This window comes from Mugil cephalus, chromosome 18 (assembly GCF_022458985.1).
Source record: "Mugil cephalus isolate CIBA_MC_2020 chromosome 18, CIBA_Mcephalus_1.1, whole genome shotgun sequence".
In the NCBI taxonomy this organism is placed as follows: domain Eukaryota; kingdom Metazoa; phylum Chordata; class Actinopteri; order Mugiliformes; family Mugilidae; genus Mugil; species Mugil cephalus.
In genome coordinates this window covers 3,197,805-3,216,251 of record NC_061787.1, presented here as the reverse complement: position 1 = coordinate 3,216,251, position 18,447 = coordinate 3,197,805, and the positions used below count along the sequence as shown (strand labels likewise).

Sequence of the window (18,447 nt, the reverse complement as noted above, 5' to 3'; positions counted from 1 at the left end):
GGTGTTTCATTGTTCTCGTCTTGAACTGTGTCTTCTGTATTACTGGGTTTTACTTAGATGGAGGCAGATGTTTTTATCTGCTGGACTGAAAAAGTCGACTTCTGTTATTCTGTATATGTAGAATATAATATATTTTATCGTACAAGTAATACAGGGATCACATGATGCTATGTTATGTGTGAATAAATATTAAAGAAATATAAATAAAGTGACATGACTTGTTTGTGTATTCAGTTGCTCTCTGCACAGGATCTCAGTAACGGTTAGCTTAGCTTAGCATGGCAGCAGATGGGACCTGTCAGCTTAGCCTAGCTTAGGTGTGGAGGAGTAAGCATCCTGTTAGCTTAGCATAGTTGTGGAGGAGTGAGCATCTTGTTAGCTTAGCTTAGGTGTGGAGGAGTGAGCATCCTGTTAGCTTAGCTTAGGGTTGGAGGAGTGAGCATCCTGTTAGCTTAGCTTAGGGTTGGAGAAGTGAGCATCCTGTTAGCTTAGCTTAGGTGTGGAGGAGCGAGCATCCTGATAGCTTAGCTTAGGTGTGGAGGAGTGAGCATCTTGTTAGCTTAGCTTAGGTGTGGAGGAGTGAGCATCGTGTTAGCTTATCTTAGGTGTGGAGGAGTGAACATCCTGTTAGCTTAGCTTAGGTGTGGAGGAGTGAGCATCCTGTTAGCTTAGCTTAGGTGCGGAAGAGTGAGCCTCCTGTTAGCTTAGCTTAGGTGTGGAAGAGTGAGCATCCTGTTAGCTTAGCTTAGGGTTGGAGGAGTGAGCATCCTGTTAGCTTAGCTTAGGGTTGGAGGAGTGAGCATCTTGTTAGCTTAGCTTAGGTGTGGAGGAGTGAGCACCCTGTTAGCTTAGCTTAGGTGTGGAGGAGTGAGCCTCCTGTTAGCTTAGCTTAGGTGCGGAGGAGCGAGCATCCTGTTAGCTTAGCTTAGGTGTGGAGGAGTGAGCATCCTGTTAGCTTAGCTTAGGTGTGGAGGAGTGAGCATCGTGTTAGCTTAGCTTAGGTGTGGAGGAGCGAGCATCCTGATAGCTTAGCTTAGGTGTGGAGGAGTGAGCATCTTGTTAGCTTAGCTTAGGTGTGGAGGAGTGAGCATCTTGTTAGCTTAGCTTAGTTGTGGAGGAGCGAGCATCCTGATAGCTTAGCTTAGGTGTGGAGGAGTGAGCGTCTTGTTAGCTTAGCTTAGGTGTGGAGGAGTGAGCATCTTGTTAGCTTAGCTTAGTTGTGGAGGAGTGAGCATCGTGTTAGCTTATCTTAGGTGTGGAGGAGCGAGCATCGTGTTAGCTTAGCTTAGGTGTGGAGGAGTGAGCCTCCTGTTAGCTTAGTTTAGATGCGGAGGAGTGAGCATCCTGTTAGCTTAGCTTAGGTGTGGAGGAGCGAGCATTGTGTTAGCTTAGCTTAGGTGTGGAGGAGTGAGCATCGTGTTAGCTTAGCTTAGGTGTGGAGGAGTGAGCATCCTGTTAGCTTAGCTTAGGTGTGGAAGAGTGAGCCTCCTGTTAGCTTAGCTTAGGTGTGGAGGAGCGAGCATCCTGATAGCTTAGCTTAGGTGTGGAGGAGTGAGCATCTTGTTAGCTTAGCTTAGGTGTGGAGGAGTGAGCATCTTGTTAGCTTAGCTTAGTTGTGGAGGAGTGAGCATCGTGTTAGCTTAGCTTAGGTGTGGAGGAGTGAGCATCCTGTTAGCTTAGCTTAGGTGTGGAAGAGTGGGCCTCCTGTTAGCTTAGCAGAGTTGTGGAGGAGTGAGCATCCTGATAGCTTAGCTTAGGTGTGGAGGAGTGAGCATCCTGTTAGCTTAGCTTAGGTGTGGAGGAGTGAGCATCTTGTTAGCTTAGCTTAGGTGTGGAGGAGTGAGCCTCCTGTTAGCTTAGCTTAGGTGCGGAGGAGTGAGCATCCTGTTAGCTTAGCAGAGTTGTGGAGGAGTGAGCATCTTGTTAGTGCCTGGGATGAGCTGAAAGCTGAGAGTTAAACTTATTAAAGTTCCTCAGCAGGAAGAGTTGAGATCAAGTATCGATCAGCTGGTCTGTGGGAGCCAATCAGCTGCCAGCGTGAGAAAGTGAATTAAAGTGTGTGCGGCCCCCCGGGGGTTAATGAAGGAGGAGGCTACAGCTGGGTCTCAGAGGGGCTGATCGATCAGGGAGGAGGAGGAGAAGGAGGAAGAAGAGGAAGAGGAGGGAGGGAGCAAGAGGAAGGAGAGGAGGAGGAGGAGGAAGGAGAGGAAGGAGAGGAGAGGAGAAAGAAGAAGAGGAGGAGGAGAGGAGGAAAAGGAGCAGAGAAGAAGGAGGGAGGATGAGAAGAGGAGGAGGAGGAGGAAGAAGAAGAAAAGGAGGAGGAGGAGGAAGAAGAAGAGGAAAGAGGAAGAGGAGGGAGGGAGCAAGAGGAAGGAGAGGAGAAAGGAGAAGAGGACGAGGAGGAGAGGAGGATAAGGAGCAGGAGAAGAAGGAGGGAGGATGAGGAAGAAGGAGAGGAGGAGGAGAAGAGGAGGAGGAGGAGAGGAAAAGGAGCAGGAGAAGGAGGGAGGATGAGGAAGAGGAGGAGGAGAGGAGGAAGTGGAGGAGGAGAGAGGAGGAAAAGGAGCAGGAGAAGAAGGAGGGAGGATGAGGAAGCGGAGGAGGAGGAAGAAGAAGAAGAGCAGGAGGGGAGAGGAGGAATAAAACTAAATTAGACGTCCCATTTAAACGTTGGGCTAAAATATTCGTCTATAAACGATTTGATGAATAAAGAGTCGACTCTCAGAAAAGAGCTGGACCACTGGTCTCAGCAGGGCCGATCGATTGGGGGGAGGGATGGGGGAGAGGGAGGGGGGAGAGGAGGAGGAGGAGGAGGAAAAAGAGGAGGGTATTGAGGTTGAAACACTCCCTCTGCCTCAGATCAGAGCGCAGACACCAGAGGAGGCATGGAGACCAGGACCAGGAGCAGGACCAGGACCAGGACCAGCAGCAGGCTTTCGTTCTGAACGTCCAGCGGAACCAGGTCATCTTTCACAAACATCTATTTATTTATTCATTTACTTTCTTTACTTTGAACTATTTGGTGTAGAAAGAGAAAACGATGCTGGTGAAGCTGATGATGATGCTGGGGGTTACCGTGGTGATGGCAGTGGTCCGGCTGAACGCAGCCAGGGTGATGAGCGGTGAGTTTATATCCTCTATTACTCATTTATCACTTATTATTATGCTTATTTACCATTAGTTTTATTTATTTATTATTAGTTACTATTTATTTATATAAAAAAATCCAAACTCAAACTTCAAATCTCAGCTCAAATCTTATTTATTCACTCAGTTCCTATATTCTCACTTTGATTTGCTGTAATTTTTAAGCATCTATGTTTTGTATACATGTAACTGTGTTTTAATAAATAAATAAATAAAACGTATTATTATTATTTATTTATTTATTTGTTTGAACCTGTTGTTTTTTATTTATTTTTATTTATTTTTTTATTTATTTTGGGGGCAGCGTGGACTTTTCCGTCCAGGGCTCTTCTCTAAAGCCGTTGCCTGGCAACATCCCATCCCGTTAAGGCTCCGGTTCTTTTAAAGAGTCAGAAAGTGATGATGGAGCAGAACACGCTGCAGCTAATCTCTTAAAGTAGGAGAATCTCTATTAATCACCAGTCTGAGGACTCATGGGAGTCATCCCCCCCTCCTCCTCCCCCTCCCTCTCCTCCCTCCCTCCCTCCCTCCCTTCAGGTCAGACCGTGTGCCTGGGGGGTCCGTCCTGGCCCTGCTATAAGATCGCCTACTTCCAGGATGTGTCCAGTCGCGTGGCATTCAGGGAGGCGGCTCAGGCCTGTCAGATGGACGGGGGGTCACTCCTCAGCATCCAGAGTCCGGAGGAGCAGGACCACATCCAGACCCTGCTGCAGGTACACAACGATACAACACAATAGACAACGACACATGTTCATTTCCATCTCATTGAGCTGCTCCAGTTCCAGGATGAGAACCTTGGGATTAGTTGGATTCTGATTTTCATCTAAGCCACAAACACAGTCTCTTAATAAAATGATGTTTCCATGTTTTTACTGACCGCAGAAATATTCTTATGTCTCCAGGCGATGCGTTCAGGAGCAGTGGGTGGATCCACGACAGGAAGCGGAGGTGAAGGGGGAGGGAGGGGCATAGCGGACGGTGACTTCTGGATCGGTCTGACTCGAGTGGACGATCAGAGTCAACAGGAAGTCAGCAACACGTTGACTTCCTGCCCGGAGCTGTACCAGTGGACGGACGGAAGCACTGCCTCCTTCAGGTGAGTGTCCACCCCAAGCACCTGACACATAGCAACAGTAACTAGGGCAAGTGTTGCCTGGTTGTAACCACGGTAACCCTGACCCGACAGGAACTGGTACTTTGACGAACCGTCCTGCGGCGGAGAGGCCTGCGTCGTCATGTACCACCAGCCCACCGCACTTCCTGGTCTGGGCGGGGCTTATCTCTACCAGTGGAACGACGACCGCTGCAACATGAAGCACAACTTCATCTGCAAATATGAGCCAGGTCAGCCACTCAGCTTCAGTAGCCAGTTAGCTACAGCCAATCAGCTGATCAGTTCCAGGTACTGACCTGTTCCTCCTTCCTCGTTTCAGAGAACCAGACCAGAGGTAATAAACCTGAAGGGAGAGACTCAGGTGAGTTGGTCAGAACTGTAGAACCTTAGGACCATAGCTGGATAGAACCGTAAAACGTGAGGTTGGACCCATGTGTTCTGTTCCCTCAGAGGAGACTGCAGGTGGAGGCGTGGTCACGCAGTCTACAGGAAGTGAGGAGGTTCCCCCTCAGGTCACCATGGCCGGAGCTTCAGGTAGAGAAACATGACCTCTGACCCCGCATCTAGTCCCTGTTCCCATAGCAACACGTGACCTCTGACCCTGCATCTATTCCCTGTTCCCATAGCAACACGTGACCTCTGACCCCGCATCAAGTCCCTGTTGCCATAGCAACACCCATCCTCTGACCCCGCATCTAGTCCCTGTTCCCATAGCAACACCCATCCTCTGACCCCGCATCTAGTCCCTGTTCCCATAGCAACACCCATCCTCTGACCCCACATCTAGTCCCTGTTCCCATGGCAACACGTGACCTCTGACCCAGCATCGTCCCTGTTCCCATGGCAACACATGACCTCTGACCCAGCATCGTCCCTGTTCCCATAGCAACACATGACCTCTGACCGGCATCTAGTCCCTGTTCCCATAGCAACACATGACCTCTGACCCCGCATCTAGTCCCTGTTCCCATAGCAACACGTGACCTCTGACCCACATTTAGTCCCTGTTCCCATAGCAACACGTTCTTGTTCTCCACCGTTCTGTAATGTTCCTGTGTTCCCTTCTGTCCAGGCATGCTGCTGCTCTATGTGGTCATACCCACCATCCCCCTGCTGCTGCTCATCCTGGTGGCTTCTGGGACATGTTGTTTTCAGATGCTCAGCAGAAGGTAAGGCTGAACCAGCTCCACTGACTACAACTCCCAGAATCCTCCTGTGCCGCTGGCTTCAGACTCCTGACCTCTGTCCACAGCAAGACGACCCCCCATCCGTCCAACCTGTGGATCTCCAGGACGCCAAAAGCCGACATCACCATGACACCACCGTGACATCACCACCTTCACCTTCATCCTCATCCTCATCCTCCTCATCCTCATTGCCTGCAGGGATGTGTTTGATTCACCAGTGACGTGACATTAATGAATCTGTTGCTTCAGGAGGGACCAGAGTCACACAGATGTCAAACATGTGGCCCGTGGGCCAACAGCTGGCCACCAGATGGTCCAACCTGGTCCACAGCATGAATTTTACACAAAATCACACAGAAGACTGAAATTTACCAATGAAAATAACTTCTGTGTCTAATTTATCCACCATTTTATCCAGAGAAATGGACAGAACAATACACAGGAGACAGACATGAGCCCAGATTACACTGACTACTCTCCCTCATGTTCTCTCATGTTCCTTCATGTTCTTTTTTTGTTTTTTTTTTTTGTATTAAATGTAAATGTTCTCCATACTTCCTTGTTCCTCTTTTCTACTAAAACAAATGGAAACCTCTGGAGTTGTCGTTACTTACAGGTTATTGTTCTGTTGTGTTACTGGTCCGGCCCCTTGAGATTAAACTGGACTGAATGTGGCCCCTGGACTGAGATGAGTCTGACCCCTCCTGGGCTAACATGCTACCTGTTAGCATGCTAGCATCAACCTGCCAGCACCTGTGGCCGTGCACGCCCCCTGCAGGACGCAGCTTGAACTTGCTTTTATCTTTTACAGCTTTTAACCTGCGACCTGAAGGCACCGCAACCCTCTGGTCATGTGACCCCTACAGGGGGGAGGGGCTTGTAGCCGTTAGCATCAACAACAAAAGCAAAAGCAGCATGAATCGCATCTTTAATTCAACATGTCCCACAATGCAAAGCAGCAGAAGAGGTGTTAGCAGACAGGTGGACTCAGGAATCTGATTAATGTTTAATTTAATGTGTCAAAAATCTGTCACCATGGAAACGCGTGATGGATAAGTCAGCTGTCTGTCTGTGTGATTCGTTTGTGAATAAAAACACTTCCTGCTCTTCAACCAATCAGCTGCTCTGGCCTGTTATTGAGTGTGTATTTCCTGTGACGACCAGTTCATTCATTCATTCATTCATTCGTTCGTTCATTAGTTCGGTTGTGAGCATGCTCAGTTCACTCCTCCCGTCACGTTCCGTCCAGTTGCTGAATAGTCTCCACCTCCTCTTCCTGCTTGTACGTCTGAGGCGCCGCCGTGTCGTTGTGGCCCACGAGCTTCGTGACGATCCCGTGCATGCGCTTCTGGTGCTGCTGCAGGTTGCTGTAGCGGTTGAAGCGCGCGGTGCAGAGGTCGCAGGCGAACGGCCGCTCGCTCGTGTGGATGATGGCGTGCCTGGCGAGCAGCGAGCGGCACTTCTTGTCTTTGCCACAGATGTGGCAGACGAAGCTCTGCGGCGGGCGCGCTCCGTCGTCATGGACGACGCGGCGGTGTCTCTTCAGGTGGCTGACGCGCCGGAAGCGTCGGCTGCAGAAGTCGCACGGGAACGGGCGCGCGTCGTTGTGGATGAGGGTGTGGGCCGCCAGCAGAGACCGATACCTGAAGACCTTGCTGCAGCTGGAGCAGGGGAAAGTTTTGGCCGTGGTGGCGCCGGCCTTCTGCTGCTCGGCGGTGGCCGCAGCAGCAGCAGCAGCGGCGGCGGCGCCGGCGCCGGCGCCGGTCTTGACCTTCAGGTGAACTCGGATGTGGTGCTGCTTGAGGCAGCTTGTGGTCTGGAAGCTGCGCATGCAGACGCCACAGCGGTGAGGTTTGTCGTCCGTGTGGATGCGGGCGTGAGCGGCGAGGAGCGCCTCCGACTTCAGCCGCTTCCCGCAGACGGTGCAGCTGAACGGAGCATCCACGGCCGCCGCGTCGTCCTCGCTGCTGCTGCCCCCCCCTCGGTTGGCGTGGACCAGGATCTTGTGGCGCCTCAGCTGATACGGGCGGCTGAACTTGCGTCCGCAGATGTCGCAGAGGTGCGGCCGCTCTCCGGTGTGACTCTGGAAGTGGACGGCGAGCTGCGAGCGACCCTTGAACTCTTTGCCGCAGAAGTGGCAGAGCAGCGAGCTGGGCGGCTGAGGCCTGTGGGCGCCTTCGGCGTGGACAGTCTTTTTGTGGTGCTCCAGGTCGTTGGACCTCATGTAGGCTTTGGGGCAGAGGTCGCAGCGGTGCGGCTTGACGCCCGTGTGGATCATCTCGTGAGTTTTTAGCCGGGACCGGCAGTTGAAGGTTTTGCCGCAGACGGAGCAGAGCCAGGCCTGAAGCCGCCGCCTCTTCTCCAGCTTGGCCACGCCCAGCGGGTGCAGCCGGCTCAGGTGGTGCTGCAGGTTGTCGCGGCGGTTGAAGCGCATGTCGCACAGGTGGCAGGAGAACGGCTTCTTCCCCGTGTGGATGAACGAGTGGCGCGCCAGGCTCGTCCTGTTCTTCATGACTTTGCCACAGACGTCGCACATGGTGCACTCCAGCTCCGTCCCACCCACAGGGGCATTCTGGGAGTCTGAGTCCTGCTTCACGGCTGAGTGGGAGACAAAATAAAACTCTGATTTAATGAAGAGCAATGAAACAGACTCATTTGGAAAATTAAATTTAAACATCACCTGGTATTTAACAAAACCTTTGATTTGATAACTTTTATTTTGAACATGTTTGCGAGTTGAAAAATGAGTAGGAAGAAATAAAAACTTGTACAGCCCCGACCCCTCGCTGACTCTATCACATCTGTAATAATAACAACAACGAGAATGGAATAAACAAAGAACTGGTGAAGCCTCTTCCTCCTGTATTTTGCGAAAATAAACTCAGTTTTCTTGTATTTGAAGTGATTCATGCTTGGACGTGGTCTGTAGAAAACCTTTCTGGAGATACTGCCTGTGTAGCGCGGTAATGACGTTAATAGGTTATTGCTGACTTAAGCTGCACAGTGTCATCAAGCTGAAGCAGTTCAGATTTTATGAGTAATGGACTTGGTGTTCTGTGAACTGTTCTCTTTTCTGCAGCGTAAACAATGTCTGTAAAGAACTAATGTGGGTGTAGAGCCAAAACCTCTATGCCATAGAACGACTATGATAATGTTAGTGAGCTGTGTAGGATGATACAGAAAGCGCTTTGGATGTGACAAAATTACTTGACAGTTAAGTATAAACACGACCGATGAGACCTAATGTGTCGGCTAAATGTTTTATGCTAACACCCTCTGTGTGCACCCAGGCTGGGTTTGTTGAGTCATGAGTTTTGTTGAATGAGAACTTGTTGATGTCAAACTTTACTAAGTTCTGATGTGACGTGTGTCCAAAAGCTGCTGTACATTATGTATCTTAATAGTAGTGAAGCCTTGCATATGTCACCCCCGTATAAGTTGACTGACTCGTCCAAATACAATGACCAGGACTCACTTTTAATAATTAAGTTAAGAATTAACAAATAAATTCATTAATTAAATAAAGGAATAAGAAATAAATGAATGGAAATCAACTCTAGATATAAAAGAAACTAAAACATTTAACTTCTACTGAATAAAATCTGATTTGAAGAACTCACCATCTGCAGGTGGAGTCCACGTAGGATCACCTGTGTCCTCTTCCACTGTTACCGCCTCCTCCTCCTCCTCCTCCTCCTGCTCCTGGTCCTCCTCCATATTGGAAGTCTTGGGCAGGAGCTTGGGGCGGTGCTGGCTGCTCTGTTTGGATCTTTGGCGTCTCCTCTGGGTCCTGGACTTTGTCTGTTCCCTGGAGGCGTTGGCGGAGGCCTGGACACTCTTGGTTCTAGTTCTGGTCCCGGTCCTGCTCCTGGTCTGGATGGTGGTGGTGGTGGTGGTGCAGTGCTGCAGCAGGGCGCCCCCACCTGGTCCATCCGCTCTGACTGCAAAGCACTGGAGCAGCATGGCAGGCGAGGCTGAAGAAGAACACATCCAGAACACGCTAAGACCACACACTAAAATCTAGTTTATAGTCCTGAGGACCAAGAGGACCAATCACAGCTCTCGTTACATTTCTGCTATGAGGCTAAGCTAGCGTTGCTAACGTTGGGACACATGCTAAGGACCAGGAGTCCTGACCTGATCCATACTGAGTCCAGACTCTGAGGACAGTGTCTCACCTGGATGTGTCCAGCCGATCTGCTGAGTCAACAGGTCCACCTGGACGCCAGCGTCCCTCGTCTCTGCTGAGTCGCTCTGACATCCCACCTCCCTTCTCTCCTCCTCCTCTGGACTCTCCCATTGGCAGCCCACCTCCTTCCTCCTCACCACCTCCTCCTCCTGCTTCTGCTCCTTCCCCAGCAGGAGGACACACAGCTGCTGCTGCTGCTGCTCCTCTCCTCCTTCTCCAGGAGGCTGCAGGAGTCCAGAGGACATCTATAAGCTCCTGGACACCAGCAGAGGAGACACATTAAAGTTCAGTCCTGTCGGCAAATACAAAATTAGCCTGAAGTATGAAGTTTTAGAAAGTAAAAGGAGTAAGAAGCTGAAGCTTTGACACTTTAACTGATCACAGTCACCACAGATGTCAACATAAGGCTCACAGTCTTTATCAAGAAAAGAAGGAGAGTTTATTCTTTTAAAACATTTCGAGGTTATTGTTGTCATTACTTATAGGTTATTATTCGGTTGTGTTACTGGTCCGGTCCCTTGAGATTAAACTGGTCTTAGTGTGGCCCCTCAACTAAAATGAGTTGGTCCACCCTGGACTACATTAGCTCAGTCAGGCTCCATGCTAAGGCTAGCCCTATGCTAATGCTAGTTTCGTGCTAATGCTAGCTCCATTAGCTCCGTTCGCTCCGTGGTAAAGTTAGTTCCGGGTTAGCTACATGTTAAAGCATAGCACCATGCTAAGGATAGCACCATGCTAAGGATAGCTCCGTGCTAAAGTTAACTTCGTGTTAAGGTTAGTTAGCTCCGTGCTAAGGAGGAGCGGGTTTAACGGAGGCCTCGGAGAGGCTGGTGGCGAAATAATAATACAAACAAACAGATTTAAGACAGAAGGCAGATTGTACTTCTCACAGAAAAGCTGCTAAACACCGGGAGAACAGCAGGCCGCACCGGAAATGCTTCTTCTTACGCTTTTGTTCTTCTTCTACGCTTCCTGCACCAGCGGGTTCGTGCGCCTCCCAGCGGCCAGAAGACAAACTGCATCTCCGCAATAGACATTATATAGACAAATATGTTATTTAATTTATAACGATTATTATGTATGTATTATTATATATATAACTGCTTGTCAAATAATATGTAATAATATATATACTATTTGTGGCAGTTTTTTTTTTATCAAGAAGGAGTTTATTATATGTAATCATCCTCCTAATTTCCTTGTTCCTCTATTTATGATGTACTTGCATGTATATATCTGTATAGCACTAGTTTTATTTTATTTTTTTATAGTGCTATTTTATTTTTTTATTTTTATTTTTTATATATTTGCACAACTTAAGCCAGGAGCTACTGCTCAAAAATGTGTTATATTCTCACATTATTCTCACATAATGACAATAAAGGACAAACAGACAGACAGAGACCACACTTTGAGTACAGAGGTTTTTTATTTCAGTGAATCATAAACATAAATAAAAGTGTTCGAGTCCAGTAACAGAGTTCAGTCAGTGTTTCATGCCGTACGTTAGAACCTGGACCAGAACCTGGTCTGACTGCGGTTCTCTTGGTGGAACATTGGACAGATTAACTGGACATTAAATCGTCCACGTGATTGTCTCTGTCTCTGTGCTTCACTAGAACGACGACGACGACACAGAGAACAACTTGTGGAATAAATATTCTTCTTCTGTACATTATTAACAGCTCAGCCCCAGAGAACACATGAAGAAGAAGTGTCCTAATGTTGTCTAATGTAACGATGTTGACAAGTGTCTGAATCAGCTCTTATGTTCTAATGCTCTAAATACATGTTTACATTTGTTTACCACTTAAGGACAAGGAACCAGATATGGGAAATTCATTCATGGATTTTATACATGAAAATACATGAAATTTTTGAAAATTTCACAAAAGTAAAAAAAAAAAGTGTCCTTTTGTCCTATGACGAATAAAACTCTGGGGTTGACATGTAGAATCTCTATGAGTGCCCTGTACAAGATCAAACACCACAGAAGAAGACAGACGGGCTGAGGGGGCGGAGACTAAACGTAAACATCTTCATCCACGAAACATATAACCTGGACCCGGAGCCATGAGCACCCAGGGTCTCACCACATGTCCCGGCCCCATTTACCCTCATGGGGACAAAAGTCTCCTTTTCCAGTTTTTTGTTTTTTTGTTTAAAACTTAGCAGTAGTTCTGCTTTTTGCTTTCATATTTGGCAAAAGTGTGTGTGTATATATATATATTAAATCTTAGTTTTGAACTAAAATCCCATAATACTCCATTTTTACACTGTGTAACGCAGCTGGTTACGTTGCTTCCATCGAGGGACAAAAGTGTCCTCTTCAAAAACACCATGAACATATGCCATAGAAATAGCACATGTTTACATTTAATATTTAGTTTGACATAAACCTTTTCATCCACTTCAGTTCTAATCATAAATACCAAAAGTTTGTTTCATTTCTGACTTTTAACTCTTTATGTGCCAGTATTTGTGACGGCAGCACAAAATTTTCATTTTAAAAAAAACACCCAAAAGTGTAAATATTTTTTAATAATCTAAAAGCAAAGTGTCTTTTTCTTGGGGGGTTATTAGAGTCTGGGAACACGGAGTGAATCAGAGCGAATGTGAAAAAAGACAAAGTGCAGTTTCAATGGGTTTTAATGAGAGTTGTTTTTTAAATTAAACTCTAGAAAAAAGAAAAAACATAATTCCATTAAAATCCATGTTGCTAATAATCACTGACACGTCCCAGACTCTAACGATCCACCCAAGAAAAACACACTCTGCACACAGGTCTTTGGATTCAAACCTAGAACTAATCAGTTACAGGTCGAGTTGAAAAACGAGCTGAAACGAAGACATTTAGACATTTGAGGCGAGAGGACATGTCCTCTTCCTCTTCGTCTAATGATGCGACGTCTTCATCAGAGGAGAAACGACTTCTGGAAACACAACGAGTCCAGTTCTCTTTGTCTCAGATTTGATCGGTTCACAGACGTCTCGTTAACACCTTAGTAATCTGATTACACCAGAGCCAGGTCAAACAGGTCCAGGTGTGAACTCGGATCTGGTCTCTAGAGTCCAGGTGAGTCCAGGTGAGTCCAGGTGTTTTATGTGACGTAGCTGTAGCATCTCTGCAGGTTAGCTTTGCAGCTAACCCGCTAACGTCGGCCTCTGAAGGGAGGGGGGGGGCCAGCATCTGACTCCACCTCCACACGTTGACCATCGCCGTTCAAATCAACCTTTACGAACAGCTGCTCACGGATTCAGTCAGCCTGCACTTCCTGTCCACCTCAAAAAGTGGGCGGGGCTCCAGGCACCGGAAAGGAAGGAGCTGATTGGCTGATTGATCACAGGTGAGATGTGTTTTGGTTGTTTTTGTTTCAGCTCAACGACAAAAAAAAAAAAAAAAAGAAGAAATCATAACATGGATGGCGAGAAACAGCGACAGTGTCCAAACAAGGCAGTGCAAAAAAAAAACTCCTCCTCTCCACCTCAGTCAGTAGTCTTCCTCCTCGTGTTCCTCCTCCTCCTCCTCCTCCTCCTCCTCCTCCTCCTCCTCCTCCTCCTCCAGACCAGAGGAGGTGAAGCTAGGCAGAGTTCAGATACTCCAGAGCCACTTCATAACAGAACTTGTATTGTTCCTGTGGAGGTCAGAGGTCAGAGTCAGTGAGGTCACATTTTTTAATTAAAGTGTGAAAATATATTTAATCCTAATATATTTACAGTTTTTATTTAACTTAAAGTTTTTTTTTGCGTGTATTCGTATTTATTTTTGGTTAAAAATCAGAAGATCAGCCTTTAAAAAGATCCAGATGTGACTCAGAGCTCATCGTTCTCATTCTCATGTTCCTTCCTGCGTCCAAACCTTCACACACGAGTCCTGAGACTCGAGTTCAGCGCTGTAACTAAACGAGGAGTAAAGCAGACAAGCAGTAAAGATTTATTCTTCCTAAAGGAAACATTCATCTCGTTCACCCAGAGTCCAGACTCCCCGGTGACTCTTAACCTCCTGTTAGCTTCAGAATGATTTATTTTTTCATCCTTGGGGTCAATTCAACTCCGGCAATTGAAACCTCCACAAGATATATCTACAAAAACTCATATAAATGATGTCGATATAAATATATTTAGAGACTGTCAGATGAATAAGTGGAAGGTTAAAGCTCCTTCCTGTGGCGTCCAGGTCCAGATCTCCGCTCATAACCTGATGGAGTCTGCTGGAAATGAAAATGATGAGCTTTGAGTCAGGTTTGGTTCTGTGCACATCTGAGACTCGTCTCCGCTCATGACTCAGAGCGTGGGGGCGGAGCCTGTCGTGTTTACCAGCAGGTCCACCATGTTTGGTTTGTTGTTCCTCAGCGTTTTGACGGCGTGGAAGACGTCGACACAGTGCTGCTGCTGCAACATCTCACACACGATGCTGATGCTGCAGAACACCCCACTACGACCTCCTCCATTCCTGAGGGGGGAGGCAGAAGAGGGGGAGGAGGGGGGAGAGGAAGTCAGGTTTCAAAGTCTCACCTCCAGATGGAGACAAATCATCACTGATTCAGGGCTAGTTCTATGTATTGTAGTTCTATGTGGTCTTGGTCCTGTGTGTTGTAGTTCTATGTGGTTATAGTTCTGTTTGTTGTAGTTCTGTGTAGTTGTAGTCCTATATGGTTGTAGTTCTATGTGGTTGTTGTAGTCCTGGGTGTTGTAATTCTATGTGGTCTTGGTCCTGAGTGTTGTAGTTCTATGTGGTTATAGTTTTGTTTGTTGTAGTTCTGTGTAGTTGTAGTACTGGGTGTTGTAGTTTGATGTGGTTGTAGTCATGTGAGTTGTAGTTGTATGTGGTTGTAGTTCTATGCGTTGTTGAAGTCCTGGGTGTTGTAGTTCTAAGTGGTTGTAGTCCTGGGTGTTGTAGGTCTATGTGGCTGTTGTAGTTCTATGTGGATGTAGTCATGTGAGTTGTAGTTCTATGTGGTTGTAGTTCTATTTGGTTGTAGTCCTGGGTGTTGTAGTTGGACGTGGTTGTAGTCATGTGAGTTGTAGTTCTATGTGGTTGTAGTTCTATTTGGTTGTAGTACTGGGTGTTGTAGTGTGCTGTGGTTGTAGTCCTGGGTGTTGAAGTGTTATGTGGTTGTGGTCCTGGGTGTTGTAGTTCTATGTGGTATGTAGTTGCCTATGTGGTTGTAGTTCTATGTGTGTAGTATTGTAGTTTCTTAGTGTGGTTGTTGTAGGGAGTCCTGGTGTTGTAGTTCTATGTGGTTGTAGTCATGTGAGTTGTAGTTCTATGTGGTTGTAGTCATGTGAGTTGTAGTTCTATGTGGTTGTAGTTCTATGTGGTTGTTGAAGTCCTGGGTGTTGTTATTCTATGTGGTTGTAGTCATGGGAGTTGTAGTTCTATGTGGATGTTGTAGTCATGGGAGTTGTAGTTCTCTTACAGGCAGTGGACTACAGTGCGCCCCTCCCCTCCGTCGTACTCCTCCTGCCATTTGTCGACCTGGTGGACCAGCTTGAGGAAGGAGCGCTTGGAGACGGGCGTGTCGCGGTACATGGGCCACCCCAGGAACTGGAACTGCTGCACCATCCGGTACCCGTCCTGAGGCTGAAACACACCAGAGGGTCAAAGGGTGGCTCCCTGACGGAGTCAGAGCAGGGAGGCGCTGGAAGGGGAAAAGAAGCGCACCCTGGCCGTGTTGTAGATCCTGAAGATCCGACTGATGACGTCCTCCTCCAGGTCGGCCGACACAAACTCCACCTGCAGAGACCCCAGACGATGGACCCCGTTCTCCGGCCAGTACTGAGGACACAGCTGGAAGACAGGGGGCAACCATCAGTAGGTGGTCCGGACCACTTTACACAAACGGGTCTGAATGTGACCCCTGTGTGTGTGTGTGTGTGTGTGTGTGTGTGTGTGTGTGTGTGTGTGTGTGTGTGTGTGTGTGTGTGTGTGTGTGTGTGTGTACCTGGGCTGGGTCCACGTCGTTCAGCATGACGATGGAGGTGCAGTGGTAGTCGAGCACCAGGCGCCAGAAATCTTTGACGGTGTTTGGCAAAGGATGCTGGGTAACGATGAAGGCTGAGGGCTGTTTGTAGCTCTGCAACAGCAACACACACACCAACACACACATTAACACACACATTAACAAATACACATGAACACACATTAACACACACCAACACACACATTAACACACACCAACACACACATACACATTAACACACACCAACACACGCATTAACACACACACATTAAAACAAACTAACACACACATTTTAACACACAATAACACACAATAACACACACTAACACACTCCAACACACACATTAACACACACCAACACACACACCAACACACACATTAACACACACATTAAAACACATTAAAAAAAAACACACACATTAACACACAATAACACATATTAACACACACCAATACACATTAACACACATTAACACACATTAAAACACATCAACACACACTTTAACACACAATAACATACATAAACACACTCCAACACACACATTAACACACACCAACACACACACACACACATTAACACACACCAACACACACATTAACACACATATTAACACACACATTAACACGCATTAAAATACACCAACACACACACCAACACACACATTAACACACACATTAACAAATACACATGAACACACATTAACACACATCAACACATATTTACACACATTAAAACACATCAACACACACTTTAACACACAATAACACACATTAACACACTCCAACACACACACACATTAAAACACATCAACACACACAATAACACACATTAACACAGTCCAACACACACATTAACACACACCAACACACACACACACATTAACACACAGGCATTAACACACAATAACACACACTAACACACTCTAAAACACACATTAAGACACAGGCATTAACACACATTAACATATATTAATACACACCAACACACACAAACACACACACCAATACACATTAACACACATTAACACACACAAACACACACGTTAACACACACCAACACACATTAACACACATAAACACACATTAACACATATTAACACACACACATTAACACACATAAACAACAATGCGTGTGTATATATATATACAGAAGGTGAAGTGTTATGTGGTGTTGTGCGATTGTCGTGGTGCATAGTGTTGTGGTGCAGGGTGTCATGGTGTGACAGGGTGTTGTGTTGGTGTTGTTGTGCGTTGCGTACGTCCATGAGCGCAGCGTTGATGTAGTTGGAGCTCTCCCCGTCGATGCTGATGAGGAAGGGGAGGCATCGGTCCGGAGGCAGGACGTCCATGCACCGGTTCTTCTCGTGGTTCCTAGGCAACAGGGAGATGCTGCAGTCCTCCACCCGCAACGTGGGCGTCACCATGTTCAGAGTCTGAACAAACACAACACAACGTCAACAACAACAACAACAAATACAACAACAAGACCACCATCAGAAGGTCAAAGGTCAACGTTACCCTGAACTCCTCCTTGATCTGACTGGAGTTGGTCTGAGGATCCAATCGACTCATCTCATAGTAAACAGAACGCAGCTGATTGGCTGGAACCGCCGTGTCACCACAGAGACACGCCTCCAAGATGGCGTCGTGGATGAAGACGTACTGCTCCTGGAGGAGGAGGAGGAGGAGGAGGAGCGCACACACAGTGTTTCAATGTCCAGATTCAATTGACATGAGAAGGACGTGTATAGTGTGTGTGTATATAGTGTGTATATAGTGTGTGTGTATATAGTGTGTATATAGTGTATATATAGTGTGTATATAGTGTGTGTGTATATAGTGTGTATATAGTGTGTATATATTGTGTGTGTATATAGTGTGTGTGTATATAGTGTGTGTATATAGTGTGTATATAGTGTGTATATAGTGTGTGTGTATATAGTGTGTGTGTATATAGTGTGTGTGTATATAGTGTGTATATAGTGTGTATATATTGTGTGTGTATATAGTGTGTGTGTATATAGTGTGTATATAGTGTGTATATAGTGTGTGTGTATATAGTGTGTATATAGTGTGTATATATTGTGTGTGTATATAGTGTGTGTGTGTATATAGTGTGTGTGTATATAGTGTGTATACAGTGTGTGTGTATAGTGTGTGTGTATATAGTGTGTATATAGTGTGTGTGTGTATAGTGTGTGTGTATATAGTGTGTATATAGCGTGTATATAGTGTGTGTGTATATATTGTGTGTGTATATAGTGTGTGTGTATATAGTGTGTATACAGTGTGTGTATATAGTGTGTGTATATAGTGTGTGTGTATATAGTGTGTATACAGTGTGTGTATATAGTGTGTGTATATAGTGTGTGTGTATATAGTGTGTATATAGTGTGTATATATTGTGTGTGTATATAGTGTGTGTGTATATAGTGTGTATATATTGTGTGTGTATATAGTGTGTGTGTATATAGTGTGTATACAGTGTGTATATATTGTGTGTGTATATAGTGTGTAGATAGTGTGTGTGTGTATATAGTGTGTGTGTATATAGTGTGTGTGTATATTGTGTGTATATAGTGTGTGTGTATATAGTATGTAGATAGTGTGTGTGTGTATATAGTGTGTGTGTATATAGTGTGTGTGTACCTCCGTCTGGACCATATTGACTCTTCGAGCTCTCAGCTCTCGGACACAGTTGTAGATGTCGACCACGCCCTCTCTCTCCGCCATGTCCAGCATGATGTCAATCACCATGAAGCAGCCAGTACGCCCCGCCCCCGCACTGGCACACACACACACACACACACACACACACACACACACACAGTTACACAATGTTACACA

The 18,447-nt window shown here is 46.5% G+C and overlaps 4 protein-coding genes across 12 annotated transcripts in view; 2 read left to right on the top strand and 2 right to left on the bottom strand.

Annotated features, from left to right (window-relative positions):
* The window catches only part of LOC124995449, a 756,577-nt gene that overhangs the window by 470,689 nt on the left and 267,441 nt on the right, over positions 1-18,447 (top strand). The window lies entirely within an intron of this gene.
* chodl (chondrolectin) lies at positions 2,862-6,208 on the top strand. The gene is made up of 8 exons (XM_047567882.1): positions 2,862-3,122; positions 3,685-3,860; positions 4,050-4,243; positions 4,334-4,491; positions 4,581-4,622; positions 4,712-4,795; positions 5,334-5,430; positions 5,514-6,208. The coding sequence occupies exons 1-8, from the start codon at positions 3,041-3,043 to the stop codon at positions 5,587-5,589; spliced, it is 909 nt and encodes a 302-aa protein (XP_047423838.1). The 5' UTR covers positions 2,862-3,040; the 3' UTR covers positions 5,590-6,208.
* LOC124995463 (zinc finger protein 596-like) lies at positions 6,359-10,598 on the bottom strand. Of its 2 annotated transcripts, none has more exons than XM_047567858.1 (4): positions 10,528-10,598; positions 9,627-9,892; positions 9,069-9,422; positions 6,359-8,046 (listed from the first exon to the last, which is right to left on the bottom strand). In XM_047567858.1, the coding sequence occupies exons 2-4, from the start codon at positions 9,880-9,882 to the stop codon at positions 6,683-6,685; spliced, it is 1,974 nt and encodes a 657-aa protein (XP_047423814.1). In that variant the 5' UTR covers positions 9,883-9,892; positions 10,528-10,598; the 3' UTR covers positions 6,359-6,682. The 2 variants fall into 2 exon arrangements, with proteins under 2 accessions (XP_047423814.1, XP_047423815.1); XM_047567859.1 differs by having other exon boundaries at positions 10,521-10,573.
* LOC124995450 (receptor-type tyrosine-protein phosphatase mu-like) overlaps positions 11,048-18,447 on the bottom strand; it is a 68,612-nt gene continuing 61,212 nt past the window's right edge. For all 8 annotated transcript variants that reach the window (XM_047567816.1, XM_047567817.1, XM_047567818.1 and 5 more), the window contains 8 exons: positions 18,250-18,385; positions 17,119-17,268; positions 16,860-17,033; positions 15,583-15,714; positions 15,303-15,428; positions 15,058-15,221; positions 13,955-14,090; positions 11,048-13,272 (listed from right to left, as the gene is read on the bottom strand). In XM_047567816.1, coding sequence (XP_047423772.1) covers positions 13,219-13,272; positions 13,955-14,090; positions 15,058-15,221; positions 15,303-15,428; positions 15,583-15,714; positions 16,860-17,033; positions 17,119-17,268; positions 18,250-18,385 — 1,072 coding nt within the window. In that variant the 3' untranslated portion in view covers positions 11,048-13,218. The remainder of the gene's footprint in view (positions 13,273-13,954; positions 14,091-15,057; positions 15,222-15,302; positions 15,429-15,582; positions 15,715-16,859; positions 17,034-17,118; positions 17,269-18,249; positions 18,386-18,447) is intronic.